General features: G+C 36.8%; 1 protein-coding gene across 7 annotated transcripts in view; it reads right to left on the bottom strand.

Moving 5' to 3' along the window:
* Positions 1-12117, bottom strand: part of TMPRSS7 (transmembrane serine protease 7) — a 51975-nt gene that overhangs the window by 1830 nt on the left and 38028 nt on the right. For all 7 annotated transcript variants that reach the window (XM_081953318.1, XM_081953317.1, XM_081953312.1 and 4 more), the window contains 6 exons: positions 11343-11479; positions 8984-9091; positions 8760-8870; positions 7888-8004; positions 5991-6168; positions 2904-3172 (listed from right to left, as the gene is read on the bottom strand). In XM_081953318.1, coding sequence (XP_081809444.1) covers positions 2904-3172; positions 5991-6168; positions 7888-8004; positions 8760-8870; positions 8984-9091; positions 11343-11479 — 920 coding nt within the window. The remainder of the gene's footprint in view (positions 1-2903; positions 3173-5990; positions 6169-7887; positions 8005-8759; positions 8871-8983; positions 9092-11342; positions 11480-12117) is intronic.

The raw sequence follows: 12117 nt of genomic DNA, 5'->3' as shown, positions 1-12117 counted from the left end.
TGATGAATAAAATTACGGATTTTATGTATGCTTGGAATTTAGCTATTATCTTACTGTTTCCTAAGAGTAACATCCTTTGAAATCCAAAGAGCTATGTTCCAAGAAATTAATAACATGATATACTTTGGACTAGTAATTCTCAATCACTTTGGGTTCAGGTTCTCTTTACTTTCTTAAAAATGATTGAGGACACTCAAAGAATTTTGGTTTATGTGTGTTATATCTATTGATAGTTAAATGTATTAGAAATAAAAATTGAAACATTTAAAATATTTATCTATTTTAACTTTGTAGATCCCTTGAAATGTCTCAAGACTCCTACAGGTCTCCAGACCACCGTTTGAGAAGCACGACTTTAGAGCATTCTAAGATTGTTACATTATTTCATTAATCCACGCAATAGCCCCCTGTTGTAAAAGAGAGTTTAGTAGATAGCGTAATTAAAGATTAATTAGAAGACCAGGTTATACAATTATAAGGCAGTCTAGACTATTCACGTTGCTAATGATGATGACTCTATCATGTGATTTTGAAAATAGCTTTCTGCTTTGCAGATTTCAGATACTGCTTAAACTGAAACATTTGGTTGGCCCAAATTGTGGTTTGTGAAAAAGTAGACTATATCCATGTCATATGTAGAGAAGCTGGCAAATGTTCCACTACTGTTCAGTGTTGCAGGTATCCACTTTCCTTTCTTTGGAATGTCCCAATTGAACAAGTTTACCAAATTTGGTAAAATTTCCAATGTACTGCCTTTTTTAATATTATAGAATAATTATAAAATTTACAAGAGTTTCACAGATTTGCCAGGAATTTTAAATGAAGACTTCTTAAGAATACCGAGAAGGCTGAGATTTGATCATCCTGTAAGATTTTGGTCATTAAAACAATCTTTAAAAATAAGTTTTAATTTTGGCTATGCTGATCATATTTAAGAATTGCTGAGTGGTGTGTGTGTGATTGCGTGCGTGTATTTGTACTGCTATATGCACACATGAATATTTTCACCTGTGATTAACCTGTTGCCAATCCTTTGACTACAAATTTTTTTCTAACTCAGCATCATCAGTATTTCTTGAAAAATTTATTTGCTCAGAATGTTTAAGAAATTAGATTATTGCAAAGCTTTCATGTTTTTCCCCTTAGTATACCAATTTACAAAGAATCTTTAAAATGGTATTAATTAAATTTTTACGCTTGAATTTCCAAGGAGTGCACAGCTACTTGGGATCACAGATGCTAGATGAGATCTGTATATCTTAATTATGAGAGAATTGGATGCTTTTATAGCAGATAATACTGAACAGAGTTTGCTACTACATTGCATGTCTTACTTTAGTTTTAAATCTGCTTTCCCTTCTCCTAATTTCTTTTATAAAAATAATAAATGCATTTGAACAAGTGTATTTTTCTGGAAATTACATAGATTCAGAGATGAAAGTTTAAATTAAAAAGGCTGCACTGGAGAATAGAGAACTTACCAGAGAAATCTGTTAAAAATAGTTTCTTGAGAAATTTACTGTACAAAATGGGAAATTTGTGTACAAAAGTTTTTTATGATTAAGTAAGCTGAGAAATCAAGAAAATGTATACTTTGATCTAATGATTTATCTGATATATATATGTATATGTATATGTATATGTATGTATATATATATCAGATAAATAAGCCACACAAATACATTTGAGGAAGAAATAAGGTTTTTGGTGGTTAAGAAATACAAAATATAAATAGATAAATAGATATCAAGATATCGATATCTTGATATCAAGATATCAGGATATAATCTTAAAACAATGCTGTTGCAAATTATATAATAAACCAATTGTCATTCTATAAAGTGGGCACTAAAATGAATAGAATTTACACCCTTAACATGGATACAATGAAACTGAACACTGATTTCGGTATTTGCTGTTTTGGCCACTTTAAAAATTCCAGAAATAATTGTTTTAGCTCTTGTGTTTAAATTTCATCTAAATTCCCATTTTAAAATAATAAATAGGTTTTTTAAAGAAAAAATTAAACATTTTTATTTATAACGTACTTTAAGGGCTTCCAAGGGTTTCCAAAGGGAAGGAGGAGAGGAAACCTCTCCTAGCAAAACCAACATCAAGCCTTCCTCCTTTTGTTCTGTTGTAATACAGACAAAAAAAGGGCAGAACTCGCCATATATTTCTCCGATTCTGCTACAATCATTCTAAGCATGAAAGCACCACTTCTTTCTAATGCTGGTGACTACTTATTTTTCGGACTATAAGACACACTGGAGTATAAAACACACGAAGATATTGAAGAGGTAAATTAAAACCGGCCCCCAGGAGCACTCTGCAAACCTTCTGTACAACCCACTTTTTGTGGAAAGGGGGCATGCAAAGAGTTTGAGAGGCCTGAAAAGTGCTCCTGGGGCTTGGGGAGTTCAAAAAATGAGCAAAAAACGGTCTGTTTTTCGCAAAATGGCCCAGTTTTTTGCAAAAAGAAGGGGGGCATGCAGAAGGTGTGGGAGGCCAGTAGAGTGCTCCTGGGAACTGGGGAGGGCAAAAACCAGTCCATTTTTTCATGAAAATGGGCCTGTTTTTCAGAAAAATGGACGCGCAGAGGGTTTGGGAGGCCTGCAAAGTGCTCCTAGGGGCGTGGGAGGGCAAAAACAGTGCCATATTTTTTTTGCCTTATTTTGCCCTACTCAGCCCCCAGGAGCACTTTGCAGGCCTCCCAAACCCTCTGCATGTCCATTTTTGCAAAAAACGGGATGTGTGGGGCAAGGTGTCAAAAATGTTGTATTCCGTGTATAAGACGCACCCAGATTTTTACCCTCGGGGGGGCATCTTATACTCTGAAAAATACAGTAAGTCATTTGTTTATTGGCAACAAATGAATGAATGATACAATGCAGTGGGCTTACTTGTTTCCTGCTTCTGTCCCCAGCCTGTTACCCAGCATTTTTCTCCAGTATGCACATTGTGTATGGTGGGAGGTAAGCATATTGGCCCAACTGACCATCTCATTGTTTCAAGCCATGGGGTGCTTAATTGTAGCAGAGCAATGTCATAATCATAATTTTGACTGTTATAATATTCATGGACAATGATTCTCTTCAAGGTGGAGACAAATTTGGCTTTTCCTTGTGTGTGCATTCCCAAGTAAGCTGTCCAAATTCTAGGATCTGATAACCTAAATGAAAACAGAACATTCAAATATATATGACTGAACATTCACATATCTATGACATGCGATCAAGATAAAAGGTTATCATCATTAAGTGCTTGAACAGAAATGTATGCCTACATATTAGTGCTGTTCTCCATTAGTGATCTCTATTTATCACAGGTACAATGCTAGCAAATGAAAAATAGAATTAGTATGTCTATATGATATTCTGAGTAGGTTAAAAACAGGTCTTGTTTGTTTTTCTTTACTTAAGGGTCTAGATGGGCGGGAAATCACCTGTCTCTCTCTTTAACTAGAGAGGAAGAAGAGAAGAAGAGAATAGCCGAAATCTTCTTTGGAACTCTCTATAGACAGGAGAGAATAGAGGAAGAAGATATTATGCAATATTTAAAAGTTAGAAATTTTCCTATAATACCGGATGAAATGAAAGAAATGCTAAATGATAAAATGACGATGACGGAGATAAAGGCAGCTATTCAAAAGCAAAAAAATAGTAAAACCCCAGGATCAGATGGCATCCCCTCAGAGTTCTAAAAAAAAATACAAGCACCATTGGAAATCTTACTATTGAATATATGCAATGAAGCGCTAGAGCAGGCAAAATTACTAAAGACATGGATGGAAGCTTTGATATTCCAAAAGATGATGTAAACACTCAACAAATCAAGAATTATAGGCCAATCTCATTACTCAATGCTGATTACAAAATATTTGTGACAATAATGGCCAAAAAAGCCAAAAAAATATTGAACAAAATTATTTATTCGGATCAGAATGGATTCTTGCCCAATAGATACATAAGAAACAATACATGGGCTATTATGAACTTACTAGAATACTATGAGGTACATCTGGAAAAGGAGCCGGCATTAATGTTTGTAGATACCCAAAAAGCATTTGATAATTTAAATTGGAACTTTTTAATTAATCAATTAAAAATTATGAACTTTGGGGAAAAATTTTAGAGCGATCTATTTGAATCATCAGACAGCACTGGCTCTTGGGCTTTGAAACAGAGATTAGCACTGCCCCTAGAGTCAGGAATGACTAGCACATATGTGTGAGAGGAACCTTTACCTTTACCTTTAGACTGACATTATTCCAGAAAAGTTCATATTTACTGTAAAAATGGGCTGTGTAACAGCTAAAAAGAATGAAATTAGCTTCAATATCTGTGCCTGCCCTTCAGAACATCATCCCCCTGAGATCTGGAGGGCCTCAACCCTGTCAGTGTCTGAAAAGATTGAAAAATATGGTTATTCCCTCAGGCATTAAACTAGCATGTCAAGTGAGCCAATTGTACGACTGTGTAGTTGAATAATGTAAACTTCTTGAGAATCTCAGCTGCATTGTATTAACATTACAGTAATGTGGTTATTTTAATCTTATAGTTATGTTTTTAGTTATTCTGAGCCACCAAGAGTTGCAGAAGCAACCCGAGAAATAATTTAAATGAAATGAATTGTTTGAGCAAGACAAGCAGGTAATAGACAGATAGAGATCTATTCTACTTTAAGTCACTACCGTTGTACCAAAACTGATACACAAGTTAGTTGAAATACTAAGAGTATAATGCAATATTTGGAGAGCTTTCAATCCATATCTATCTGCTTCAGAAAAAAAAGTGCAACTGAGGGGAAAGGAAGTAGAAACAAGAAAAAAGGGGATAAAGGCTTTCTAACAATAAAGAAACAGAGAAATTGGGACTTGAACAACTTGAAGAGCTCTTCCCTATTTCTAAGTAACTAAGCAATTAGAGAAGTAATTAGAGGTTGCAACTTCCACTTGGAATCTTTGGGGAAGCTTTTGTTTTGCACCCAAGGTACTATTTGTCTTCCCACATGACAATGGATTTATTCTGCTGATTCTCTAGAAAGTCCTTTTATGCTAAGGCCTGTGATAATGGAGTCCTTTCAGTACACAACCCCTGACTCCTATATAGACAAGACTGTGGTCCTTAGCCTTGCAAGAACAAAAACTTCTTGAAATTTGACGTTTGCTTTAGTAAATGAGCAAGAAAATATGAAAATAGCAAAGGCCTTTGACAAATATTGATATGTGGGAAAAAGTTGTGTGCAGGACTATATCAGGTTACCTCTCTGTGCATGGATTTGAGTGCACGCAAGAATACACATGAATATATATGTGTGTGTGTGTTTGTGTGTAGAGTGTTACTGTACTCATTTGTATTGCAGTTATGCTTTTGTGGTGCCTTTTCACATTGGGGAAAAAGAGGTCATATATTGATTTATTATCTACACAAACTTGCAGACTCTACATTGGCTTCTGAAAAACGTTTAGGGTTGACTGCATTCAGTTGTAGTTCTTGATGTCCTTATCTTTTTTTTAAGTCTCTGCCATTTCCTTGTAACAGTGACTCTGACATATGGGGGTGGCAAAACCCTTCTATTTACACTAAAGAAGCTGAATAACCCATGAGCCACAGAGAATTTACAGGCTAATGTGGAAGAGTTAAGACTACCACATCCAGGCTTCAAAAATCTGTACAACCACTAGATGGCAACAAGTAGTTAACATTTTCTATAGTTGCTCTCATTAAGTGGTTATCTGGATTTTTGCATCCAGGAGATAGACAGCCCTAGGAAAGGGAGATATTGAAATGCCAAGAACAGGATAATCTTATGCCGTGTTTATTAAACTAGTTTTATAATTGGATGTTGGTAATGTTATGATTGCATTGTATGGCTGATTGTTGCAGATTAAGGGAAAAACAATAAACCCATTGTGCTCTACAAGAGATCACACGCATAACATGATATTAAAGGAAAATCTCTAAACTATAATAATTTTATCTACTTACCTGTTTCCCTGAAAACAATGGGCGGCAGAGAGAAGCCACTCCTTTGATATCACAGAGGCTCCACAATAAGCAACTCCAGCAAAATGCAAGCTGGCTTGCCAGGGCCATTCTCCTTCGTGGGTCTCAGAACCCCCCACAATCCGGTTGTGAGTGTTGCTGTATCTAGTATTGCCACAGCCTTTTGAAAGAATGTAACAATTTAGCATGGTTTTTGCCTAGCAAAACTGCCCTAGCAACTGGTACTATTTACTTATTTAAATTGAATCAATTGCTATCTTATTTGTTTTGGGAAATGCCACACAGCATATCCAGAAGGGTATCCAATTTTTCAGGCTAATGGCAGGAGCTGACCTTTGCCAGTCTATGATGGATGGGAAAAGGAAGTACCTTGTGCCAGGACAAAAAGTCCTAGCTCCTACAAATTATAAGCAGTTAAAATTGAATTGACGTCATTTGTTACTCTTTATGAGTTTAATAATTCCTCCTTTGTCTCACTAAAAATTACATGTTTCAAAAGGGCTCAAAAACCTTACCCTAGCAAGCAGTTCTGGAATCTCAGCCTGTAAACCCTGATGCATGAGACGATTCATTGGTCTCTACTCTAAGCATTATCCAGCCACATTTCAGCTGTGTGGCATAGCTAGAGAATATGTATTAAAAAACTAGTATTTTTTACTAGCGGGGGTGAAATTCTATAGAAAGTCACTGCCTAGCAAAGTAGTTATACACTTAAGAAATGGTTTGATCTTGTAGAAGACAGCTACCTAGCTTCAGTTCTATGAAAAAAATTAACACATAATAATATATTATAATAGCAAAATACATGTGCTATTGCTATGTTTCATTTGGGTACTCTCATACAGGAATTCTCAACCTTTTTTTGTTTGTTGCTACCTTCTGAACCTCATTTATCATTGTGATGCCCCTCATTGCTGCTGTTAGCTGATTATTAGCTGGAAAAAGGCACTTTATCATCTATACTGTTAATTAAACTAAATCAGGGTTATCTAGCCTTGACAACTAGATGACCTACAAGGTCCCTTCCAACTCTGTTATTCTGTAAAATCTGTAGATTTCAATTCATCTGGCTGGACAATTCTGGGAGTTAAAGTCCACAAGTCTTAAAGTTGCCAAGGTTGGACATCCCGCTCTAAACTGTGGTCTCCTTGAAATGTTGCATGCTTCCCTTGGGATTATACAGCTCATGTTGAGAATCATGATGGCACAGTGGTTAAAGTGTATTACTGCAGGCTACTTCTGCTGACTGCTGGCTGACTGCAATTTGGCAGTTCAAATCTCACCAGGCTCAAGGTTGATTCATCCTTCCATCCTTCCAAGGTGGGTAAAATGAGGACCCTGATGGTTGGGAACAATATGCTGACTCTGTAAACCGCTTAGAGAGGGCTGTAAAGCACTGTTAAGCAGTATATAAGTCTTAGTACTAGTGCTAGTGCTAGAGCTATCACTGCTCTAGAATATATGGCTGGAAGTAAATTTATGCACTTGGAATACTTTGAAAGTACAGAAAATTACTATGTGAACAGGCAATAAAGGAAATAAAGGAAAATTATCTTCATATCTGATTAACTTTAATTATGGTCCAGATGATCTCTGTCCTAGTGATGTTATTGTCTATCTAGACCTGTAAAGTATATTATTTAGTTATGAAGTATTATTGGGAAGTTGAAAGCTAAAAACTGTTCTATCTTAATGAAATATTGAAAAGGAAGGTAGTCAATTCCAAACTTTGTTTGATGGGCAAACCTACCAATCTAAATATTAGAAATCAATATTAAAAAAATTGTGTATGTTCTAGGAAACAATGAGGACTAGATCAAAAGGGCAATGGATATATATTATATCAATATACTTGTCTATGTCCTTCAAATATACTTACTACAGTTGTCTTCATCACTTCGATCAAGGCAGTCCAAGATTCCATCACACCGCGCATTTTGTTTCCTGAAGCAAATCCCATTGTTGCATTTAAAAGTATTGCTGGTACAGGGAATGCCTAAAAAGTGATAACTGCAACATTCAAACAATCTCAATTGTTTAGAAGTCAGAACAATCATTCAAGAATTTTTTTTTGTAAACACCCCTCACCCTTGGTATAAATGTATACATGTATTTATAAATTAACTAAACAAACCATTTCACCATCTGTGAGAGAATCCTCCAGAGCAGCATGTCTCAACCTTAGCAATTTCAGATGTGTGGACTTCAATTCCCAGAATTCCTCATTTTGGAATTAGTGATTGCCATTACAGATGCTGCCCCTTCCACAATCCCAAATGCTGCAGTGCCCACATAGTTTTCTTGGCATCAGTAGAGGAATGGTTTCCATTTCTTTTCTTTAGAATGTTTTTTTAATCTTCCAACTTTGCTGCTCTTATATTTCCTGTTGGGTTTTCCACACATTTGCACAACTCACTAGATCAAAACATGCTTAGTTCTTAGAAAGTGATAGGCAATCTCTATTACTTTTGTATATCAGGATAAGATAGATGTGTTAAAGAAACAACATTAAGCAACATGAACCTGCCAGTGAATTTCAAAGACTTGAACCAAGGGTTTCTAGAGAAGTATATCATTTGTACATCTACAATAGCTATGAATGTAGAAAGTGATGGGGCTTCAGTCTAGAGCGCCTGCCATTTTGTTTGCCCCCAATTACAAATACCTTTGCCTACAAATCTACCGGTAATTTCCAATCTGCTACAGTATACAGAATGAGATATATTTAAATGTTTGTGGGATGAGACTCACTTTCTGTGCAATGTAATTCATCCTGACCATCTTTACAGTTATTTATTCCATCGCAGATAAAAGAATGATGCTGTGTTAAGAGGTTGCTACTACAATTTTGGGGTGATATGTCTAAAAAAACCAAAGAAAGATAAGCAACAAATCACTTGCATATACAATACAAAAAAAGCAACCAACTCGAATTATTACTACATTTTAGTTGTTGCATACTGCAGATACTTAACCACAAAACAGTTCGTCACTTTCATCAAAGCAGTCATTGATTCCATCACAAAGCTGAATTTGTTGGATACATAACCCACTGTGGCATTCAAAAGACCCAAGTGGACAAGCTAAAAGGCAAAAGGGGGAAAAACACTGTGATTTCAGGATTTCTATAAACTTCCTGTTCTCATATTAAAGTTCAAGTTACGAGAAAGCAAGCAGGAGCTTTAAGAAAATAAGCCCAAATATAAACATGGTTAAATAGTATTCTAGCACTACTGTTATTAATTTCAAAGGGGCAACTGTCCTACGGGATATTCCTTTTAATAAAGTTGTAGTAAGATTACTTTGAAGCTGTAATTATGAGATAATAGAACATAATTGTAGAAACTGAAACTTACTTATTTTCGGGATTCATTTGTAATTCATCTTTCGTCATGATATGTACACTAAGAAAAGCTATATAGAAATTGAATTTTGATATGGGGAAGCCCAGTGTATTCAAGAAATGTCTGTAGGTCAAGTATGTCTCTCTGAGTATATTTATTTCCAATTTTCTTCTTACTGTAGCTTTCTGATCTCCATTTCTATCCTCTAATTCAGTGGTGGGATTCAAAAAATTTTACTACCTGTTCTGAGGGCGTGGCTTGGTGGGCAATGCATGGCTTGGTGGGCGTGGCTTGGCGGGTTTGGTAGGGAAAAGAAACTGTAAAATGCCCATTCCCTCCCCACTCCAGGGGAATTTTACTGCAAAATCCCCATTTCCTCCCGATCAGCTGGGACTCGGGAATAGATGGAGGTAGGGCCAGTCAGAGGTGGTATTTATTGGTTCTCCGAACTACTCAAACGTTCCACTACCAGTTCTCCAGAACTGGACAGAACCTGCTGAATACCACCTCTTCTCTAATCTAAACTCAGTAATAAACTACATATCTTTCTATGGGTACACTGATAGAGATTGGAAGAATCATAAAACCAATTCTGTATTATTACAACGGCTGTTCTCAAGTGGGGTCATTTGGGTTCTGCAAAAGATCATGACTGACATGAAAATCATTTTTTTCTATGTGTCATCATCTATCTATTTTAGACTGAAACATGCTTCTTCCTCATTGTGGTCCTTCACATGAAAATGAGCAACAGTGGGATTTCCTTTCCCAATTACTCAGCACATCTAGTAACATTATTCAGCTCATCTGTCTACATGTCAATGAAAATATATTAAAGAAAAATACAAGTTAATAATCACCTCAAATGAAACTAATTATCTATATTGTTATTAATAACATGCAGTTTGATTTTATACCCACTATATCTTACAGTTTTAGTTCTCATGCTGTGCTAGATTTCTAAACCAGGGGTCTCATATCTTGGCAGCTTTAAGCCTGACGGACTTCAACTTAAAGTCCACAAGGCATAAAGTTGCAGAGGTTGGATACCCCTGTTCTAAACTATCTGTTGTGGCCCCCTAGTGGCCAGTGGAACTGGCAGCAGAGTCTGACAGTGAAGAGGTTGGAGAGGAACATGGGCCAGTCCTGGAGGCTGGGGAAGGCTTGGACGAGAGCTCTGCATTGGAGGCAGAGATGGGGCCAAGGCCGTCTGGCAGTTCTCAGCTGCCTTTGGAGCTAGACAGCAGTGAGGCAGAAGAACAGCTGGAGCCAGTTCCCAGTATGTGCATGCACAGAGCTGTCAGAAGAAAAGAACAGCTAAGAAATCAGGGTCAACTTGGAAGTAAAGCCGCAGGTGGACAGTGAATGGCCCTTCCTCTAGGAAATAAAAGAGGAGTGAAAGTGGAGTGGGCTTTTGTAGGAAACAATTTGTTCGTTCGTTCATTTCTTTGTTTCAGGAGTGTGAAGTGCTGTCTGTGAATCTCAGAGACTCTGTGCCAAGTCTTTCCTTGCACAGCGCTGCGTTTGGAAAATATTACATGGCAGCTTTCCAAGCTAGATAAGGTCTCTTCATAAATTCACCTTTGAAAGACTGTTTGCCAGGCCTTTGTCGAATGTGATTGAGAGGAATTCACATTCGTTTAATAAAAGGGGTTTTGTCGGGACCAGGAATCTGTTTTTTGGGGAAGCCTAGATCAGATCACTATCTAGGACTGCAGTTATAATTGCTGTACATCCATTGGGACTAACACAAACGAATCAAAACCTTCTACCTGATCATCAAACCATCCCAATTTTAGCAGATGAATTTTTGAAACAATAATTTGCTGCTATGTACAGGTAAACATCTTTTGTCTCTATCATATCAAGTTTCCTTAATTATAAATGCTGGCTATTGAACAGAAGCTAAGAAAAAAATATTATCTTTATAGTTGTATATAACAACTGCATGCCAGTAAGGGTTTCAAATAATTTTTACAGTCAGTCTTACGCTGGCTGATATTGTAACTCCCATATTCCACAAGAAAGGGCTGTTCAGATATCTTGGAGCTGCACTGAAATTCCATGTTAACCACCAAGTTTGCCACACGGAATATTGTTTGATGATCGATGTAATAGCCACAATACCTGTAAAATGGATTATATAAACTTATGCTGACCATCTCCTGTGAAGAGGTGAACACTAAAATGTAGTTACAGTAAAATTTTGCATTACCACATTTCTAAGTCTACATGCCAAAAACTTCAACTAGCAGTAGATTGTTCTATGCAATGCTCTATTATTTCTTAAAGGTTTCCATGATTCTCCTTTGCAATCACCATTAAGTACTTTCTTCTGTATTTCCCTAACTGAAGACAGTTTTTGATTCTATTGCACTCCATGCTTATGCTCACTTTCTTTCGTTTTCCTCCTGTCTTAATGTATGGATGAGAAAAACGATAAGAATCAAATTCTAATCTTTCACCTAGTACTCTTTCCCAACTTGTTTTTTGTGTTTTATACATGTCTAACTTAGCTTATCTATTGGGACAAACAATACTTTGCTTGATAAATAATTAAATCAGAACGGGCGGGCTTCAAAAATTTCAGCAATGGGTTCTCTGCCCAGTTGCTGGGTGGGCGTGGCCACCTGAACCACGGCAGGGGCGGGGGGCGTTTTCGCCTTCCCAAGGCTCCAGAAGCTTTCCTTGAGCCTCTGGGAGGGTGAAAACTGCTTCCTACAGGCTCTGGAAGGCCTCCGGAGGAGGGAAGCAGGCCCGTTTCC

The sequence above is a fragment of the Natrix helvetica genome, assembly GCF_964273705.1.
Source record: "Natrix helvetica genome assembly, chromosome: 4".
Lineage (NCBI taxonomy): Eukaryota > Metazoa > Chordata > Lepidosauria > Squamata > Natricidae > Natrix > Natrix helvetica.
This window is presented reverse-complemented; position numbering and strand designations above follow the sequence as displayed.